Source organism: Sycon ciliatum, chromosome 1 (assembly GCF_964019385.1).
Source record: "Sycon ciliatum chromosome 1, ocSycCili1.1, whole genome shotgun sequence".
NCBI lineage: Eukaryota > Metazoa > Porifera > Calcarea > Leucosolenida > Sycettidae > Sycon > Sycon ciliatum.
In genome coordinates, this window is record NC_088643.1 from 58,512,547 (window position 1) to 58,533,138 (window position 20,592).

Sequence of the window (20,592 nt, forward strand, 5' to 3'; positions counted from 1 at the left end):
GTGTACTTGTAGTACAATGTACATGTATGATTATTGATTGTTGTTGTTGTTGTTGTTGTTGTTGTTGTTGTTGTTGTTGTTGTTGTTGTTGTTGTTGTTGTTGTTGTTGTTGTTGTTGTTGTTGTTGTTGTTGTTGTTGTTGTTGTTGTTGTTGTTGTTGTTGTTGTTGTTGTTGTTGTTGTTGTTGTTGTTGTTGTTGTTGTTGTTGTTGTTGTTGTTGTTGTTGTTGTTGTTGTTGTTGTTGTTGTTGTTGTTGTTGTTGTTGTTGTTGTTGTTGTTGTTGTTGTTGTTGTTGTTGTTGTTGTTGTTGTTGTTGTTGTTGTTGTTGTTGTTGTTGTTGTTGTTGTTGTTGTTGTTGTTGTTGTTGTTGTTGTTGTTGTTGTTGTTGTTGTTGTTGTTGTTGTTGTTGTTGTTGTTGTTGTTGTTGTTGTTGTTGTTGTTGTTGTTGTTGTTGTTGTTGTTGTTGTTGTTGTTGTTGTTGTTGTTGTTGTTGTTGTTGTTGTTGTTGTTGTTGTTGTTGTTGTTGTTGTTGTTGTTGTTGTTGTTGTTGTTGTTGTTGTTGTTGTTGTTGTTGTTGTTGTTGTTGTTGTTGTTGTTGTTGTTGTTGTTGTTGTTGTTGTTGTTGTTGTTGTTGTTGTTGTTGTTGTTGTTGTTGTTGTTGTTGTTGTTGTTGTTGTTGTTGTTGTTGTTGTTGTTGTTGTTGTTGTTGTTGTTGTTGTTGTTGTTGTTGTTGTTGTTGTTGTTGTTGTTGTTGTTGTTGTTGTTGTTGTTGTTGTTGTTGTTGTTGTTGTTGTTGTTGTTGTTGTTGTTGTTGTTGTTGTTGTTGTTGTTGTTGTTGTTGTTGTTGTTGTTGTTGTTGTTGTTGTTGTTGTTGTTGTTGTTGTTGTTGTTGTTGTTGTTGTTGTTGTTGTTGTTGTTGTTGTTGTTGTTGTTGTTGTTGTTGTTGTTGTTGTTGTTGTTGTTGTTGTTGTTGTTGTTGTTGTTGTTGTTGTTGTTGTTGTTGTTGTTGTTGTTGTTGTTGTTGTTGTTGTTGTTGTTGTTGTTGTTGTTGTTGTTGTTGTTGTTGTTGTTGTTGTTGTTGTTGTTGTTGTTGTTGTTGTTGTTGTTGTTGTTGTTGTTGTTGTTGTTGTTGTTGTTGTTGTTGTTGTTGTTGTTGTTGTTGTTGTTGTTGTTGTTGTTGTTGTTGTTGTTGTTGTTGTTGTTGTTGTTGTTGTTGTTGTTGTTGTTGTTGTTGTTGTTGTTGTTGTTGTTGTTGTTGTTGTTGTTGTTGTTGTTGTTGTTGTTGTTGTTGTTGTTGTTGTTGTTGTTGTTGTTGTTGTTGTTGTTGTTGTTGTTGTTGTTGTTGTTGTTGTTGTTGTTGTTGTTGTTGTTGTTGTTGTTGTTGTTGTTGTTGTTGTTGTTGTTGTTGTTGTTGTTGTTGTTGTTGTTGTTGTTGTTGTTGTTGTTGTTGTTGTTGTTGTTGTTGTTGTTGTTGTTGTTGTTGTTGTTGTTGTTGTTGTTGTTGTTTCAAATCTTTATTCTCACGATAGCCAGTGGCCAATAAGTATCTAATATTGACTGAGTACGAGGTCAATATAGGAAATAAAAGCCGAGTAAAAGACCGAGGCGAAGCCGAGGTCTTTTACGAGGTTTTTATTTCCTATACTGACCAAGTACGAAGTCAATATTAGATTTATCACGACAAACAGTCCGTATTTCAAATTCCAGAACGATAACCTCATGAATCCCGGTTTTATGATTGCACAACCGTTGCACCACCACCTACTCATGCAGTGACAATGCTGTACTAGGCACCGTTCAACTGCGCAACCCCTAAGCAGTCAAATACAAGCAGTCAATATAGCCCTAAGGAGTGAAATATGCAGGAATATTTGACTGCTTAGGTATGGCAAAAATCTATGTGAGTCAATACTAAGGGAGTGATAAGAGATAATAGTGTAAGAAAGGAGAAAGAGTGAGGAAGAATTGGGTGGGCAGGGCCTAGGGGTTAAACTTAAGTGTACGGGTAGGGGTAGTCGCTACACGAGCATACAGAGTTGTGCAACAGCAGGGATATCTGGGATTTGAAGAGAGTACGAGAAGGGATTTCGCGAAGCTGGGGGGCAAGCAATTAAAGTAATGAAGGGCCTTGTACAGGGCCGAATAGAGACAGCGATCAGTCCGCGGAGTTGGCAAGTGCCAAGTACGAGAGCGACGTAAATTATGCGAAGGTTGTACGCTGCTAGCAGTATGCAGCGAGAGTATATGCGGTGGGGCATAATTGTGGCGCAGAGAATGCGCGAAGAGTATATGTTTATTAAAGCGTGAAAATAATGTTGGCCATTGTTTGAATTCTTTATTCTCACGATGGCACCATCGCTAATAAGAGATAAATTCATGAGAAGGTGAGATTGTGGGTTATGCAGTTGGAAAGTGATTTACACCACTTTGAGTTTCACAAGTATGGGAGAGGGTGAGCGCTGCAGGAGCAGATTGAGTTAAATCAGCAGTGAGCAGATTTCTTGTTTGAAAGCAGGTCGGGAGGAGACGTCACGAGTGCTAGCAGGGAGGGCATTGTAGTATTCTAGGGACTTGTACAGTGGTGCTGTTGATGTTGTTATTGTTGTTGTTGTTGGTTTTATTTTAATTCGCAGTGACCAAACGAGCAGAGGTGATCAATAACAAGGAAGCAAATGAACGTGCCAAGAAGTACCAGGGGACTTAAAAGCAGAACATTTTAGATAATAGGGAAGGGGCAGGTGGAACTTGGTCCGAAATGGACACTGAGAGCGCTGGTACCAAGGGACAAACATTTAGGAGAGAAATATTTCAGGGGCCGGGGGATCATCGAGTGCCATGAAAAGCACATGCCACCAGTAAGAAAGCTCGGCGTCTTGTATAAATGCTCACATAAGAGGCCGGCTTCCAGCCTTCCGGCCAGGCATAGGAACAGAAGACAGAGAGACAGACAGCCCAGTTAATTTAACAGAGTAGCGGGCAGACCATTGAAAATACAGATACATGCATGAGAGGAAGGCTAGAACACAAGGCAGGGGAAGGAGACAAACAGTACGATGCCGAGGAGAGACAGTCCGACAAGGAACAAGAGAGAGTTCGTGTGTGTATGTCACTATGTGAGGTGATGCAAAAGACAGAGGGACAGCTGATAGCGGCTCTAACAATCCTCGCTGCGAGTGGGAATGGTGCATGTGATATTTTCGATCATCGTAATCATGGTAATGCAACGATCATTATCTGATGCTCTAACAGGTGATACTGGCACCATTTACGTGACGGTGGTGCCGCCCCTCATAACAAGTACGCGTCGTCCCTGCCACAATCCGACAGTCACGTGCACATGCATTCCGATAGTGTGTGCTCAGATAGTTTGCGGATTGTCCTGTATCCATGCAGCGCAGGATATGCCCATTGTGTGTCCTAGTAATACTCCTAGCAATGTACTACACACACATACATGTGCTCCTACTGGGTGTAGCCCTTGGCGGATAATGGCGGCAGAAAAATCTGCAGAATTTGGTACTTTTTCTGGTATGGTTCATGCATGTTGGCATGTTGGCATGTGGATAAGGAAATGGAGCAGAATTCAAGGAAGTGCCTGCCATAAGGTTTGTATGGTTCTGCCAATTTCACTGCTTTTCGAACAGAATCTGCCAATTTTTCGCTAGGACACATGCCACATATGCCACACACACACTCATGGTTAGCACTCTTCCGCGTTCCAATCGTGGCCTTTGCAGTTGGCTGCACATCGACTTGTTCTTTTCAGAACCATGATTACACTGTGCTGAACTCAGGACAAAGCCAGTCCTGTCACTTTCTGCGGTCGGGGCTGGACAGGTCGTGCATTTATGCGGCCTTAGCAACGTCGTGCTGATTGGTCGCCCCCGTGGCTGTGCGGCCACAAGGACGCCGAGGGCCGCACGGTCGCGGCCGCACGCGCTGGCGTGGCGTTGAACGCACCGCGCACACTGCCCATCGATTACATACCTAGCACATACAATGATACATGCAGGAGTAGTACTGCCTTTCCTCAGGTCCTGACTCCCTGAGATTCCAGCCATTTGCAGCTTTTGGCAGCATGCTGCTCATTCTTGGCGCGCTATTCATGCGCAGCGGCGCTGCTGATGGCGGCGCAACATGATATTGATGGAGCAGGGAGAAGCTGGCCTGTGTGAGCGCTCAACTCACCTCGGCTCTTATCTTCTCACCTGGCTGGACGACAAGTAACGGTAGAACCAGCACAGAAAACACGTACATTGATACGGCGAATCGGCGATGCTCTCTTTTCTTCGCAAACAACAACACCTCTCGTATTAGCTGCTACACTGACACTGCTATGTCAACGCACTGTCACCGACGATTGTCAATTGCAACCGGTGCTGCTTTACTGGCCTCATAGGCAGACTTTACTGAAGTTTACTGACTCCTTACTGACTGGCTCAAGTGCTGCAGTAGCATAATAGTGGCCCTGGCAGTTCTTGCTGTCGCTTCTTGTCTTGGTAGCTGTCCTAGGAGCGCCTCCTGTCCCTCATTCTGACTCTCAGGACCTGCTTGTGAGAGGTGAGTGACACAGCGATGGCGTTTCTTGGCCAGGGATTGATTCGTTTGTTTACATACATCAATTTTCTTTCGTGTCACTTTGGCCATTCGATTCGGACCTGTTCTGGACTTCTTGAGAGCGAGGTTGGACCGGCATGGAATGAGCGAATCTAGCCACCGCGTACCATCCGAGATGATTTTCTCTCACTGCCTTGTTCCCTAGTGATGGATTTGTTCTGTTCGTGTGCTTGTCGGCGCACGCGGTGTTTTCTGTGTGCTCCTCAGCCAGGATCAAGCGCTGACCGAACTCCCACCATCAACCCAACGGCCACCGAATTGACCAAGGTTCGTTGCTCATGGACGCAGGAAGGCACGGACATATTTCCGTAGCTTTTCCGCGCGTCTCTGCATGCTTGTTGCTCGGGGTAACATAAAAAAATGCCCGATGTGCATGTCTCTACTTTCCTACACGTGCATGGCATGCATTCAATGATTTACACGTGGCTTTACGAGTACGGTCACCGCGCTGCACGAGGTTTCGTTTGGTAAATGCAACATTGCAAGACCCGCAATGGCCGCTTGGTGAAGCCTTGTAACTGGCAATTTTCCGGTCCGCCTTCGAAGTTTCAAGGCTCAGATAGTGTTGGAGGTTTCCTGGGCTTAGCGCCCATACTACTTGGCACGTGGTTTTGGCGCCATATCGTATTCACTGACTGACTGACTGGTTGTCATTATTGAACAGAGTGTCATGCCCTTGCCAGGCACGCTCACTCACACACAGACAGACAGACAGACACACACAGACTAGAGACAGTAGAGTAGGGGCATAGAGTGGTGGGCTGGACCAGCCAGGCCAGTAGCATGGCCATGGGTCACTGATCAGCAAAGAAACCATGGATCAGGCTGGTCATGGGCAACTGTGAGGCTGGACCAGTTACATAGGGCTTGAAAGTGCTACGTCACAGTATAGCAACAATTTCAAAAATTCAAAAACTGGATCCACTTGGATCCAGTTTTTGTATGGATCCAAGCACTATTCAAGCGGTCTTACTCACAGCATGGTGATGTAGCCAGTGAAACTGACTGATTTGGCTACTGGGGGCGGGGTTACAACTGGTGGCGAAATAAAAGTCACAGCTGCATGCGACATGAGTGGGCTGCTATGCATCCACATACTGAGGCAATAGCAAAGTCACACCTTAGTGGATCCAAAATAGAAATCTGATGTCAACTTACTACTCCCTGGCCGTTTTGACGTCATCACTTTCAAGCCCTATTGCGCAAGTGGCTGACATGGGGAGTGCCAGTGATGATCCTGACAATACTGATCACAGCTTACACTCTGTGTGTGTGTGTGTGTGTGTGTGTGTGTGTGTGTGTGTGTGTGTGTGTGTGTGTGTGTGTGTGTGTGTGTGTGTGTGTGTGTGTGTCATGCAAACAGCTACAGGTATGGGTTGGGGATAGCTACCTCCCTGAAACAGCACAAGACTCAGGGCAGCGTGAACCCACTGTATTCTGTGATCAGTGCAGTATGCACCGTAAACGTCTTCGAACATCAGTTCATATTCACACTCACAATGCAAGATGAAGGTCTGCAGTTGCATCTGCAAGCAGGGTTGAGGACCCGCTGGGACTTGCAGACCAAAATGGACCTGTCTTTCTGTAAAAAATTCTGCACGCCTCCGTTTCCTGAAATCTGGAAATGAATCACGTGGTGGAGGTCATCGGGAATAGTAGTTTGGCTACTATACTCATCCGAATCAGACTACCAGAGTCTCGGGTTGACCGATGATGATACCGCTGTAGATTAGTGTGTGCCGTGGGTCAGGTGATTTGAGGGGAACCGAGGCGACTACACTTGGCACACTGCAAAATACCGCTGTTGTAGCACGACATGGCAGCGACACCATAGCATAGCTCAGTTTCAGAGCTTCGCTGGCTACAAGCAAAGGTCCCTGGTTTGAGTCCTGATGGTGGCGGTCAATTTTTCTTCAGATGTGTCCCGTTTTCAACTTCCTTGCCTAATGAATAGTTATAGCGTGATTGTAGGCAGGCACGTAGCCCGCATTGGGACACGGGTGGCACGTGCACCCCCTAAGGTTTTCGACCTAGGTTCAGCATGAACATAATGCCCATGAAGGATATGCACCAGCCATCCTACACTTATGTGGCTGTGTTACCCCCCCCCCCCGGCCCCCTAAACGGGGGGGGGGACCAGCTACACCCCTGTACGGATACACATGTCTGTGTGCATCGCGCGTCCTTCATCAGCATGTGTGTGTCTGCCCTGTCCTGCACTGCAGTTCTCAAGTAAACCAAGACGACGTGAAGCCAGTTGGAGATCTACTGGTATGTACATGAGTGTAGTATTGTTAATCTACATTTATGCATTAGTGACTGTGTGTCGGTGCTAATGTGGCTGTGTTGTGCATGATACGGTTTGCTATGGTTTGCATGCAACAGAAAGGACCGGGTGATATCAGCTTACTCACAATGGCGGCAAACGGCACGGGAACGACCAGTGCGACCATGGCAACCAGCACGCTGCACGGCATGAACACCTTGGCGCCGCTGCCCGTCAAGCCGGAGATGACGGCCGGAACGTCCGTCGTCACGTCGCCGTCCATGCCGGCGTTGTCGTCCGCAGCCGGCGCTGCCGCACCTGCACCAGCGCCCGCGGCAACGGCAACAGCAACTCTCACAACGTCGGCAACACCGGCCGCCGCGAATGCGGACACTAAGAGTAAAGGTATGCGACGACCGGACACGGGCCGTATGATTCTCCAGGAACACAGCTAGTGAAGCGAAAAAAAGAAAGTCACGTAATAACTTAGTACGGGATCGGCAGTGAATGCTGGGGTTAGATGGCTGTGCACTATTAGCAAGAGTACATAACCTCCCAGAGTGTGCAACGCCTGATCCAGCTCTGCATAGGGTCTTGGTCGAGCGCAATCGGATCTTTGCGTCATAATACCGTACACATCTGAGGGGAACCCGGGGAGTCGCGGGTACTCTCGGATCAAAAAAATGGTGACCTGCCTCGAGACCGGCCTTGTGCTGGTGTGGAGTGTACGCATGACATCAGAAGATCCGATTCCGCTCGACCAAGACCCTATGCAGTGCTGGATTGGCGTTGCACACTCTGGGGGGGGGGGTTATGTACTCTTGCTATTAGCTATCATTGTGGGAATCTCCACTGCTATAGAACAGGGTACAGTATGCACTTGGGCCTTAGCCCTTTGGACTCAGCCATGACAATTGGAGGTATTCTAAAAGGTAAATACCACACTGCACAAAGGCGACTGCCGAAGAGCAGGGCATCGATCGAATGAATCAGAGCTAGTATTCTCACACAGAAGTTGGTAAAGGTAAATACTGTTTTGTAAGCTAACATCACATTACGAGTCATACACTCCAAGAGCTCGCTGCTTCCTGCTTGTATATGTGCCAGGCGAAGCTTAGGGACATCCGAATGTACATTCTCCATGGCAATAGGATCCTAACCAATAGTTTCCTGTATTCTTATTTCTGTAAATCAGCAGGCAAGGAGAGTAAGAGCTCGTCCAAGGCTGCTGCTGCTGACGGCAATGGTGCTGCTGGAGCAACGGCGGAGGAGAAGAAGAAGAACAAACGCTGTATGTTCCAAAAAGACGTGGTCAAGACGCTCAAGCACTGGCTATCACAAAACTTCGAGGTATGAATAACTCTGTTTTACCCGTGTGCGTCCATTTCTTTTTGAGCTTCCCTGACATATCCAGGTATCAAGTACATGTATTTGTATTTTATATTTTTTTAAGTATTTATGGATTCTCCACAGGCCTTAGCCTAAATCGAGGGAGTCTCCGTATTTGTAGTTCTACTGTACCACTGGACATCTTCTCACGTGCCAGTGTGTTCTTATATTATGTTATCTGCATGCTCTGAACAGTCTCTTACTAGTCTTATTCTTTGAACGTGCTTTCTAGTTTTGACCGTTGTTTACGCATGCATTATGTGTGCTTGTGCGTGTGTGTGTTCATGCGTGTATGTGTGTGTGTGTGTGTGGGTGCGCGCATGCGTGCGTGTGTGGCATATACTGTGGTTGACCTTGTGCAGAATCCGTATCCAACTGAAGATGAGAAGAAACAACTGGCCAGCCACACTGGCCTCACACAACTACAAGTCAACAACTGGTACGTGGTACTAGTGAAGGTAGAGATCATTAATTTTAGTACTTGAAGTTTGTAGTGCACCTCACTGAGAAGTACCGATGGATGCAATAGGGGTCTGTGCTATCAGCCATTCGACAAGCAGACCATTCATATCATCTTGCTGCCCCTGGCAACTCCTGTATAGACTTTGGGGTCTGTCATGTACCCTGACTACAGTCCTGTTCCAGCATTGCATTGCTATCAATGCGTGCACCCTAACTACATATTTTGGCTGTGCGTTGTCTTCCGCAATGCGTGCACGTGCCCATACAGGTTTATCAATGCCCGTCGCCGTCTAGTGCAACCCCTCGTCGAGAAATATAATAAAGATCATCCGGGTGCAACACCGCTACCCAGCGTGCAGGATGCGCAGAAGAATCGCCGCCGGCGACAGGTCAACCGAGACCCGTCGCTCACGAGTCCGGCGAAGATGGGCAAGTTCGATGGCCTGAGCCCGGGATCGCACATCGCAATGCCCGGCATGGGCAGCCCGCAGGCGATGCAGAGCCCCCACGTTCCGCCTGGCCACGGTCCAATGCAAGTGGCCCAGGGTGGCATCGCCATGCAGTCGCCCAGCCAGTCCATGGCAGCACCGATGAACGCGTTCAATCCGCAGTTGCTCACCATGCAGCCGGCAATCTTCGCCGGCCAGCCACCAGCCGGCGCCATGAATGTACAACAAACCGGTAAGCAGCAGCCGGCCGTGTGCATAGCTTCAAGCTCTGCTGAATGTATGTACAGGGGAAGCACGTCATGTGGACACTAGTTAGTATGCAATATGCATACAGTACTGTCGATCGCCGAAGAACTGAGGGGTCAGCCACCTAGCCTAGATCGTTCCTATTTTCATGTTTTGCCGTCTATGCGCAGTTGAGTCACCATGTATACATTGGTATGCTGTGCTTGGTGAAATTTCTAGCCTCTTCATTCGCCGGTGCTACGTTCTTCGGCGATCGACAGTACTGTATGTACTACGTATGTGTGTGTGTGTGTGTGGTGCACAATCATCTTGTATGCTGCTACTGATGTCACTGCTCTTTCTTTTGCGGGTTACGTTTTGTTGAGCCAGTGTTGAAAATTAAAATAATAGATGTAGGGAGGGGTGGGCATGATGCCTGCAGCATGCCTACAACCTGTGTTTAGAGCTTTTGTTCGGAGGGCTGTTGCTCCAAGAGTCACCAAGACCCATCACCATTCTGGTCCAGTGCAGGGGTTTTCCCCCTGAACTAGATTGCTTCCCCTCATAAGTTCTGGTCCAAACACCGAAAACATGGAGTGACACGTGCCTTGCCCAAACCTCGACCCCAAGTCAGTAGCAGGTAGACTTGTTCCACTTGCCTTTTCCAGGCCTTCATCTGGAGACTCCCTCGATTTAGGTTAAGGCCTGTGGAGAATCCATAGATACAAATACGAAATACAAAAACTGCCTGTATTGGATTGTGCTACAGGTGATTTGACACTGATTTCCTCTTACTGTATATACACTCAGCTGTTGTCCTCTCTGCGGCAAGTTTCAGAAAATCTGCACATGTGGTACATGTACTGGCTAGAAAGGCTTGCTAGAAAAGCTTGCTAGAGTGAACAATGCCCAGCTGACCCTGGTAGTATACAGAGTTTCTGCAACACAATCTGTGCTGTTGGTAACTGGAGAGTTCACCATCTTGGAGTGCCTTCATTGTGTGCTTTGCTCGGCTTTCTGCAGCTTTCTGGGACCCAGCTCACTCCTATCTGCAACCGACGGCGATGTCTTTCTTGCCGACCGCCCAAGGTCAGGCCATCGACACTACCATGGGTCAAATGGTGCCCACCCACAGCTGGACACCCACGCCAACCAGTAACTATGGAAGCAAGATGAAGTAAACTGCGGACGGCGCATGATGTGAATACGTACGTGTCTTGGAGCCGATTCTGAACGTGTGATGATGTGGAACAACTAGGTGCGATGTAGAACTGCTGCGTGTTTGTGTCCGTGTGTCACAACAATCAGACATCTGTCACCTAGTGACGTGGCTTGTTGCATAATGTAGTTTGAGAACAGTCTTTGGCAGAACAACTGTACAGACGGTGTTGCAAATACGACGGAAGGTAATGATTCTTCAGTTGACCCGTAGTACTCCGGTACAGTGGGTCTAGCTCCTCTTCGTTCTTGTGAGTTTGGAGCCATGCATTCACGTGGATATAGGATTTTGGCCGTGCATTCAGTGACCAAGCCCTTCTTCGCCTTCGTCTTTTTGGGGTTGCACAAAGTTGACAAAGTATTTCCTATTCGTGACAGTTTGAAATTTCTATAATCTTTGCTGTGAGGCGTTTCTATTCTGAATATTTTTTTTCGTTCTTTTGTTCAGTTATCTCCCTTTTGTATTCCAGTCCATGAGGTAGGTACATGGAGTGGTTTTTAAGAGAACTTTATCTTTTCGTCAAAGGTGATTTCCTGTCCTTCACTATTATTTGTAAGAGTTCTACGTACTTCAGGGATGCAAGCCTGTGCCCCGTGTGCATCCTTGATTCTCTACAGATATAGTAGTTATTATCCGCGTCCCATATTATTATTATTATATTCTCCCCCCGCTGACTGCAGTGTTTTAAATTGTCAGAGAAGAGGATTGTTTTGCTGTGAATGTGATGTACATGTACATGTACTCGAAGTACACAGAAGGAAGAGTACGATTATAAACACAATTGCAGTATGACGCGTACAATGATGTGAACTTTATGAGAAATGACGAAGGAGATCTTTCGTCTCTGCTCGCCGATATGCGGAGAAACATTATGAGAACAAATTGGTGTGCTCTCAGGTCCCAGTATCTCCTCCGCATTGCCGAGGTCTTGGGGCAGTCTGATTCCCTGGGAGTATGTTTACAGTCACTGTCTGAACACTGTGACCAGGGAGTGGTAAGATACCAGCACTTTACTACTCCCTGACTGTGGCCATGTGAGCATGACTTATGGAGCAACAGAATCTATTTTCTATGCTACTAGGTTCGCTGACGGTTCTCTATGTTACTCTAGCTAAACTGAGGATCAGGAGTTCTCAACAAATAATTGACTGAATAGTACTCTCCTGAGATTGAGGAGCAACATACATGTGATCAAGAGTACATAACCACGGTTATGTACTCTTGATGCGATTAAAATAAATAAAAGAGGAGGGTTTTCATTTTCAATCTCCATCTTCCGTACATGGTTGCCCATTTGGGTGTTGAGCACTCTGTGCAACACATGAGCCGCTTCGAATACAGTAAATAAGGAGCATCAGTGTTGCTCCTTTGCTTGAATGCATTGGATGACAAGTCATTGAAAGGGCTTGTAGAATACTGGCAAACTGGTTGTAGTCAAGCGCTTGAAGTAAATAGTCTTGCTGAGTGTTATAATGAGATAGATCAGTTGTAATGAGCAAAATCATCTTTACCAGAAGTACAGTGTAAAATAGGACCCAGGGTCAGTACTTGGGCAGAGATTTTCCGGGTCGGATGAGAATTGTTGCTGCTCTCTAATGCAGACAGCAGCAGCAGCAACAGCGGCGGCAACAGCCACGTGTAGAATCAACAATACTAGATTGACAGTGACTGCTGCACCGTACTTGAGAGTGATGTGTGACAGTTACAACGTCTGACGACAGACGTGTGAGAGGCGAGGCAGGCAGGGATGTTACCAGCGTTGTCATTCCTGCATTCTCTCGGCAGCTGTTGTATTTAATGCCGTTCTCAGTGACGCGTGCGAACAGGCGTGCATACACTTCTAGACTGTCTTGCATGGCGCTTTGGGGAGGTGATCATCACGGACGGCGATGGACGATGTACTTGTAGTCGATGGTGACCTGTGCTATGCGAACCCGGCCGAAATGTCGGTGGCTTGACTGTTGCCGTTCCTCTCGTCCTTGCGGTTTGCCTGGACTTTAGAGCCGACCCGCTGCCATGGTTCCAGTGTGTGGTGTGCCCTCGCACGCTCAGCGTGCCCGGTGGAGAGACATCGGGTAATTGGACACCTGCAGCTAGCCTTGCCCTGTGCACCGCTCTCCCAGCTGCGGGCTGGTGACGGGATAAGGTACCCGCGCTCCTCTGTGATGACAGGAGATTAGTCTGCGACCGGAGTCGCATGTTCTCCGGATCACCAATCACTTCCCACCGTCCCAGGACGGTGTTGCTCTTGCTGCCGTTTAGCGAAACAACGCTCGGTCTACGCTGGGCAGCAGCAGCAGCAGCAGTCATGGCAGGCCTTTTCTGCACTGTACACCCACGCCCAGGTGGCACCGATGGGCCAGAAGGCCTTACCCGTGAGGCAGCACGTCGATTCAACTGTGGCTGTGCGTCTTCCAGGTCCAACTTGCTTGTTGTCCATTTGCTTGCACCGGCACCGTCAGCTCTCCCTCTTGCATCTTGACCGTGACGCTTTCTTCTGCGGTCACAGCAAAATAGTAGGACATATTTACATATGGGCAATGACAAGTGAGCAACCACTTTCTGGAGCAGTTTATAACTATATTAACTTTCAAAAAAGTGACCATTGAAACAAACAAGCATTCCATACATGGCATGCCACGCCACTTGAAGTAAACATCAATCAATTGACTGATCACACAGTAATCTCCAGAGGTTGTGTCCAGGCCATGTGTGTGTGTGTGGGGGGGGGGGGGGGCAGGTATTCATGGTCATGGTGCCCTGCAAAATCACTCTAGTCAGGCTGTTCTGCCACATTTGAACACACACACACACACACACACACACACACACACACACACCTTTTTTCTTTGAGTGTTGCTTGGAATAAACTTCCTGAAGATATTCGTTCACTCTCTACAACAGCGAAATTTAGTATTGCTGTTCGTCGGTATCATTCGCAATCTATGTTTTCTTTGAAAGGTATTCCTGACTTTTGTGTCTAGGCTAACCACATGTATGATAGTTTCAATAGTTTGTGTATATGTCAGTTATAGTAGTCCGCAATGCTGCTTTTCTAATTCTCATTATGATTAGCATGCAATGTACTACCCGAAGTACTGAATTTACTTATTTTGTACTCTTATTCTAGTGTATCCTCTACCTCTTCTCCCCTACGAACATACTTTCTCATTTTCCATACTTACTTAGGAGACTCCCTTCGATAGGCATCTATTTGCCTCTGGAGGATCCGTGAAATAAAAAAATCAATCAAAAAAATTAATCAAACACACACGCACACGCACACACACACACACACACACACACACACACACACACACACACACACACACACACACACTTGTACTTGCTCACTGCCAAAACTGGTCACGTGGGTCTCCCCGGGAGAGGGGAGAGAGACTCAAAAGGAATCTTGGAAAGATGACTCAATTGGCCATTGAACCGCCCAACGGCCGACACCCCCTGAAATCCCCAAACTAGGGTGGACTTGAAATGATCCCACTTATGGGCTCACCACACCTCAGTAAGTGCGGGTGAGGACAAGGTGCAGAAAAAGGATTGACGGCATCAGGGTATCCGTCCCGGGATCCAACTGCAGGTACCCCTGCCCTCAGTGAAGGTAATACTTGGTACTAGTGTGGGTGGCTAAATCAGAGTGGATCTGATAACAGCTTCACTAGCACCATTGATTACACAAGAGTTTATCTAGCCAGAAGTAGTCCATGGTTAACAGGTATGCATACTTCAAATAGAAAGTATATGAACCCTGAAACCAACAAAGGTGGTAGGTACAACAATACACCTTCAAGCAGCCGAGCCCGTTGGCAACAGGCCCAACACTATCTGGCATAAGTGTACCCACCAACCGAACTAGCTGGCACACACACACACACACGCACACACACACACACACACACACACACACGCACACTCACCCCTTTTCGCCATCTTGCACGCGCACTCTGCTGATGGCTGCTTCTAGTGTGTTCCTTAGCCTGTGCACGGTCATGGGTGGTGTGAGCTTGTTAAGCCGAGACCACGGGTTTTGACCCAGTAAATCCAGGATGGAGACACCCAGTGCTCGTCCAACCTGCAAGATCGTTAATGCGCCCAGCAATGTACAGAAACACCAGTATACACAACACGTTAGGAATGGGAAGTATTGCTTCTAGTATTCATGTTTACCAGTGGGTGCAAGTATTTTCTATAGTGACAACATCTAGCCTACAAACTTAGAGACTATAACCGAAATGTTTGGGGTCCGGAATCTCATACTTGAGCACTGCCCCTCCCCCCCCCCCCCACGAGGCTGTGGAAAAAGAGTATGCAGCTTTCCTCAGGTTCCTCCTCTGGCTCCAAAGCCTATCGAATGGCGAATTGCACTGTCTGTGTCACTCAGTCTAAGTCATGACGCCTGGAGAGGGGACTATTCTGCTGCAATCGAGTCAGAGTGTCTCGTGTTTCATGATCATCGGGCTTCAAGCAGCGCAGCACCATAATCACGGCATGTCAGAGTCCAGCAAGTACACTAGTCATTCTGAAGCATGATATCACAAAGACACAACCTCTGCAAACTCCTGTTATTGTACTTCAAAAGAAGTAGGAGTTATATTATTTGGTAGAAAGTATATTTTTCATGGTTAAGAGTATTCCCGTAGAGCTAATGAGGATGTACATTATCACCCTCTTTTGTGGGGCACATGGGGTGAAAACTGAAAAGTCGAATATTCCCACCTGCTCGAAATGCTTGACTTCATAGAGAGCGCAGGCGTAGGACTTTGTCACTGGGCTTACACGGCCGTCAGTGGTGTTGATCATGACCACCGGGTTCGGCGCTCTGCTGCTGCCGTAGTGACATTCGAGTGTGTAACTGCACAAATGTACAAATACACGGGAACACACAGAATGATACACAATTACACATGCATTCATGCACAGGCACACACGCGCACAGACAGACAGACAGACACACACACACACACCTACACCGGTCGCGTGCGCCCACACTGTACCATGTCAGTGTGTACCATCTTAGAGTACAAAACAAGTACTCGACATCTATACTCCCAGCCGGGTCGCGAGTGGACCAGTGTTCTTTTATCAAATGCGTCCAAGTACATGTACCCCAACCAGGTCGATGTCCCGGCTGACCCGGCCCTGGAGCAGACACTGGTTATACGATTACATCATCAGTTGAAATGCTTTGGAAAATTTGCGGGGCAGCGATGCACTAGCGACTCACTCTGTATCCATAGCACCCATAAGCGGTTCCGCTGACTCACCTCCACGGCATCATTCGCGTAACCTCTATACATGTAGTAAGTTTATGCAGTATAATACAAATACAAGGATGGTAAGTTCTACTATGGTAGTACTGTAAACCCATACTTACCAATGTACAAGGTTGGTAGCTCTGTGCATTGCAACGCGGCCGGAACCTTCTTTGCTTTTCATGCCGGATTCGGAGAACGCGCACTGGCCAAACTCGAAGAACGGGCTGTTCAGCGAGCATAGCTTGGGGAAGAGCTCCGACAGCGCTTGCTGGCTGGCATCGCCAAAGTGATTGCCGAACATGAAGCAGCCCTGTCGGTTGGCGTGGGCATGCAAGTCCACATACAGCACCAGTCCGCTTTGCCGTGAGATGCTAAAGTTACAACTGCACCGAGGTAACACTGGGTCGCCGTTCATCTCCTCTCCCCACGGCGCATCCGCTTTCAGATCGTCGTACGCCAATGGCAGTTTGATCGCAGACATGAGGTCAAATTTCGTGAACGCCTCACAGACCTCCTCCTCCGACATGGCCGATAGAGGACAGTTGGCCATATGGCTACCCAGGCAGTGATGATAGAGCATCAGCTGACGCACTGCGTAGATCGACGGGTGTGCGTGGCAGTGGGGCTTGATGTACACCCGGTTCAGGTTGACGCCCCGCGTGTCAGAGCGAAAGTGGCCCCGCGACACGCCGTCCGGGTTCAGCATCGGGACCAGCTTGAAGACGAAGCGCTCGCGCAGCTCCTTGGCGCGCACGTCGTCGCCTCTCAACAGAAACTCCAGCAGGCCGTTGAAGACATGGCTGCTTGGAACCTCGCCAGGGTGTACCCGTGCACTGATGAACACCACCTGTGAGTGAGGCAACCAAATGTCAGGAAACAACACGACATAACCATGCATTAACAAGCAGACAATGATACTAGAGATACGTTAAGCACACACAGAGAAGTGGTCATATAGAGCAGGTGGCTACTAAAACAGGTGGCCTCTTTGCCAGGTTGTCTCATGGCCAGGATGCATTATGTTCAACAGCTGGTGGCGTAGAATTGGGAATCTTCAAATTCTGCGATATTTCAAATGGTCTTCTCACAGTACATTGCTGTCAGCTTAGTTTTGTTTCAGATTTTTGTCATACCTTTTTATCCTTGAACCGTGCCGATGTTGGTATGCTACCATCTGGAAAGAGACCGGGCAAGCGTGGTTCCAGTTCATCTTGTTTGCCTCTCGTTGAAGACAGTGTGATAAGGTCAACCTGACGACCGTAGCTTGTATAGATCAGCGGCTCGCGGTGGAAGTAGAGATCGCTAGGTATCTGCCGTTTAAAATACAGAAACAAGCGGCTGATGTCAGCACTACAAGTGTCGGCTCACCCATAAGCTGGGCAGGCACCAGGCACATTATGCCATGCTCAATAATACACACAACAAGTCAACCATCGCCGCATTGGTGCCAGCATGTGTGTGTCAATCAGGCCCGGGTTGCTACGAGGGCCAGAATTAAGGTCACTACTAAGTACTAACACATGAGACATGGATCAAACCGTCACCAAACCACTCGCACCTAAGTTATGTATGATGTGATATAGACCAACACTAGCCGCCACACAGCCCGCCAGCAAAGCTACATTGTATGCATTGTAGCTGCTGGCCTTGCATATTCAGCCTAGCGGTAGTGGTTGTCGGCACCCGCTGTTTCTCCATCATGGTCTTACAAACTGTACATGTACATGATCCCACTACAACTTCCCACTGTTTAAAAAAAACGACACCTTTTAGGTTTTCAAGATGTCTCACCTGCTGCTTCGTTGGCTCGGCTTTACGACCTAGATGTAAAGATGTAGAGGATGAGCTGGCTAACGATGTCGTAGATGCCTGCATGCTGGCCATGTCTTGACTGGCAAGGTGTTGACCAGTGCCGGCAGTGGCCGCGTACGTACTCTCCAGTCTGAGCAGCGTCTTCTGCAGGCTATTGTAGCTGTAAGGATATGTGAAGGCAAACCAGGTGGTCTGGTTCGGCGAGCCGATCCTGAAGTCGATGCTCAGGATGAAGCGGCCCTCGTCGTCCTGTGACAACGGGCAAAGCGACACACAAAGGATGCCGCCGTTCATGTACATGCATATGTACCGTCAAACGTATAAGCAGACCTACTAAATGATGGCTGGAAGAGTGTACAGAGACCTCAAACATGACATAAAGGAAGGCAATGAACAGCTTCCCCATTACGCATGCTCTCCAGCTACTCTCGCTAACCACGCCAACAAGAGCACATAACCCCCGAGAGTGTGCAACTCCAGCCATGGGGTCTGCGACGGCAGAACTTCACATCACGTGACGAGCCCGTGCACATGTTTGCACCCTGTGCATGATAGATATAGGGCTGTGCGCAATCCTGCTTTGCCTTTGGGTTCAACTCTCTTGTGGTCACTTTCAAGCGGCACTGTTTGAGAGCGTAACCTTTTTGAACCATGCCAGGTGATGTGAAACTCTGCCATCACAGCATTATAGAGGTTGTGCAGGCAGTCGCACACTCTTGGGGGTTGTACACTATTGTCGTATTGACGCCAGCAACGGGATTCCAGGCTAGTAGGCTAGAAATTGACTCCTTCATACAACTGCTGAATTATGTGCTTGTTGGCGGTTTGAAGTATGAACAGGTCGGCTCAATATTCAGTGTGCTCTGATCTTGTGCTCGTAGCACTGTTTAAACCGTCACGCATCTTGCGGTGTGATATTGCTCCTATTCTCCTTGTGTGTGTGTGTGTGTGTGTGTGTGTGTGTGTGTGTGTGTGTGTGTGTGTGTGTGTGTGTGTGTGTGTGTGTGTTGTGTTAGTGCTGTTGTCTGTATGCATGTCATTCAGCAGTGCTGTGCATTGTACACGTGTGTCTCTTACTTTGGACAATGACGGCTTCTCTTTCAGACGACCGAACGCCTTGTAGGGGTCGTGCGTCGTCTTGAACACTGGCAGCCAGGATTGCGTGAACAGTTTCTTCTGTTTGAAGTTCATGAGGTGTATGCGTAGCGTACTGCCCGCGCTCACGCCCTTGACGGAGAAGTAGAACCAAGAGTCACTTTTGCCCTCGCGATCGCCGCCGCAGTTGTCTCTCATAGTCCAAACGTTGAACTCTGCTTTCGACGCCGTCGCTAACGCCGCTGCTGGTCGGCTGCCGGCAATGACGTCATTGGGCTCCTCCACCGCGCCGCCGCCACCAATCCTCTCCACGTTTCCCAGGTTGCCAGAGTCAAAGTCACTACTGAACACTATACCACCTTCGAAACGGAACACCTGGCGCGCTGATGCGCTACTCCCATGGCCCAGCTCTGCAGTCGTCAACACATCGGCCGACATGGATGCAGTGCAGCTAGTGTGCGCCGGCCGTCCACTCTCCGCAGTTCTAGGCGCCGATGAGTCCGTCGTCGTGACTCGTGCTGCTGTGTTTTGCACCCACACCGACACCGGCGGCGCAGTAGCAGCTGTAGCCGCAGCTAGCGACAGGGCGGGTGCTGGTGCTGCGGGCCTGCTTAGGCTACGCAGCACTGCGGTGACTGGCTCCCCGTGACCAGCAGCCGGCGTCGTCTGCGGACACTCGGCTTGATTTCCAGACACTCCCTCCGTTGATTTACATTCAGTCGGAGTACCTTTATTTCCACGACTGGGTCTGTCGCTGTTGGTGTCCTTGTACCACCTGCGGACCGACAGCGTCGCCTCAGCCCACTGTCGCCTGCAGCTCAGCTCCAAACCTCGCCACAGAGCAAACTGCCGACAAGCGTACATACGATCGTACGATAGATGGTTGCAGCGCCGGCCAGTGGGTTGCTTATCAATGAACCGCTGTTATTCGACAACCGATAGATGTCCAGTCACTAGTCAGGCACGCAACACATTGAGATGGTGTTCGCTGGAGTATTTGAGGCGTTTCTGTAGCGCCCCTGATGCCGCCGTGTGTCGCGTGCTTCGCCTTGTGGACGAAAGGCGTTTCTTTCCGACACGGCCGGCAGGATCTAGGATGAACGACTCTTTTTTTAAACGGCAGATATAGATACCCTAGCCGTAACCTCCGTCCGCAGTGACATCGTTTACACGACAAGATACATGATTGTGTACTCACAAAGCCTCAAACTCAAAGGTATTTTGGTGTTGCATTACATGTACCACCTCCAGCCAGTCCAGGCTCTACTGCAAAGTCCATTGTACAGACTGTCAGCGTCATACATGTACAGGTAGATCTACGACTCAGTCAGATCATAGACTTGTAGTCATGTAGTAAGTTGTACTCATAAAAATAATTTTAAAATAGTCATAGCTGTAGGCAACCGGTAACCGGCTATGCATCATGCACTACAGCACTCTTGCCAAGCTGGCAAGTGTCAGTTACCTGGTAACAAACGCCTAACGGATTACCGATCATGTTACTCTGACTCGGTCGACCCCCGCCCCTGACGACATGTCATCACTTCATTTTAGTACATACTGACATTACTGTACCAGGGAGTCCTGTTATCATGGTTATTGATACGACTCCCTGACATACACTGACGATCTTTCCGATCAAGCGGTCCGCCGAGAGACTGCGAGACAGGTTTCAATCAGGGAGTCGCAAATCACGCCTTCTGAGTGTACAAACACAGTACAGTTCGAGTGCGAAAAGCCTTTGATTTGCCTTTTCTGCTGTTCTGTGTTCTGTGAAATGGGGAG

The 20,592-nt window shown here is 48.3% G+C and overlaps 2 protein-coding genes across 7 annotated transcripts; one reads left to right on the forward strand and one right to left on the reverse strand.

Annotated features, from left to right (window-relative positions):
- Positions 1-4,293: 4,293 nt before the first annotated feature.
- Positions 4,294-11,408, forward strand: LOC135804593 (homeobox protein Meis2-like). 3 transcript variants are annotated; one of them, XM_065318496.1, is made up of 8 exons: positions 4,294-4,560; positions 4,825-4,884; positions 6,843-6,888; positions 7,003-7,288; positions 8,079-8,233; positions 8,635-8,711; positions 9,003-9,415; positions 9,649-9,770. In XM_065318496.1, the coding sequence occupies exons 4-8, from the start codon at positions 7,033-7,035 to the stop codon at positions 9,753-9,755; spliced, it is 1,008 nt and encodes a 335-aa protein (XP_065174568.1). In that variant the 5' UTR covers positions 4,294-4,560; positions 4,825-4,884; positions 6,843-6,888; positions 7,003-7,032; the 3' UTR covers positions 9,756-9,770. The 3 variants fall into 3 exon arrangements, with proteins under 3 accessions (XP_065174568.1, XP_065174567.1, XP_065174566.1); XM_065318495.1 differs by lacking the exon at positions 9,649-9,770 and adding an exon at positions 10,432-11,408 and having other exon boundaries at positions 4,328-4,560; positions 8,082-8,233; XM_065318494.1 differs by lacking the exon at positions 9,649-9,770 and adding an exon at positions 10,432-11,408 and having other exon boundaries at positions 4,339-4,560.
- Positions 11,409-11,963: 555 nt separating this feature from the next.
- LOC135804592 (cytosolic carboxypeptidase-like protein 5) lies at positions 11,964-20,044 on the reverse strand. 4 transcript variants are annotated; one of them, XM_065318493.1, is made up of 8 exons: positions 18,790-20,044; positions 17,692-17,961; positions 17,034-17,210; positions 16,020-16,747; positions 15,362-15,497; positions 14,563-14,717; positions 13,813-13,847; positions 13,002-13,121 (listed from the first exon to the last, which is right to left on the reverse strand). In XM_065318493.1, the coding sequence occupies exons 1-7, from the start codon at positions 19,669-19,671 to the stop codon at positions 13,838-13,840; spliced, it is 2,358 nt and encodes a 785-aa protein (XP_065174565.1). In that variant the 5' UTR covers positions 19,672-20,044; the 3' UTR covers positions 13,002-13,121; positions 13,813-13,837. The 4 variants fall into 4 exon arrangements, with proteins under 4 accessions (XP_065174563.1, XP_065174562.1, XP_065174565.1 ...); XM_065318492.1 differs by having other exon boundaries at positions 13,003-13,124; XM_065318491.1 differs by lacking the exon at positions 13,813-13,847 and having other exon boundaries at positions 11,964-13,121; positions 18,790-20,040.
- Positions 20,045-20,592: the final 548 nt, after the last annotated feature.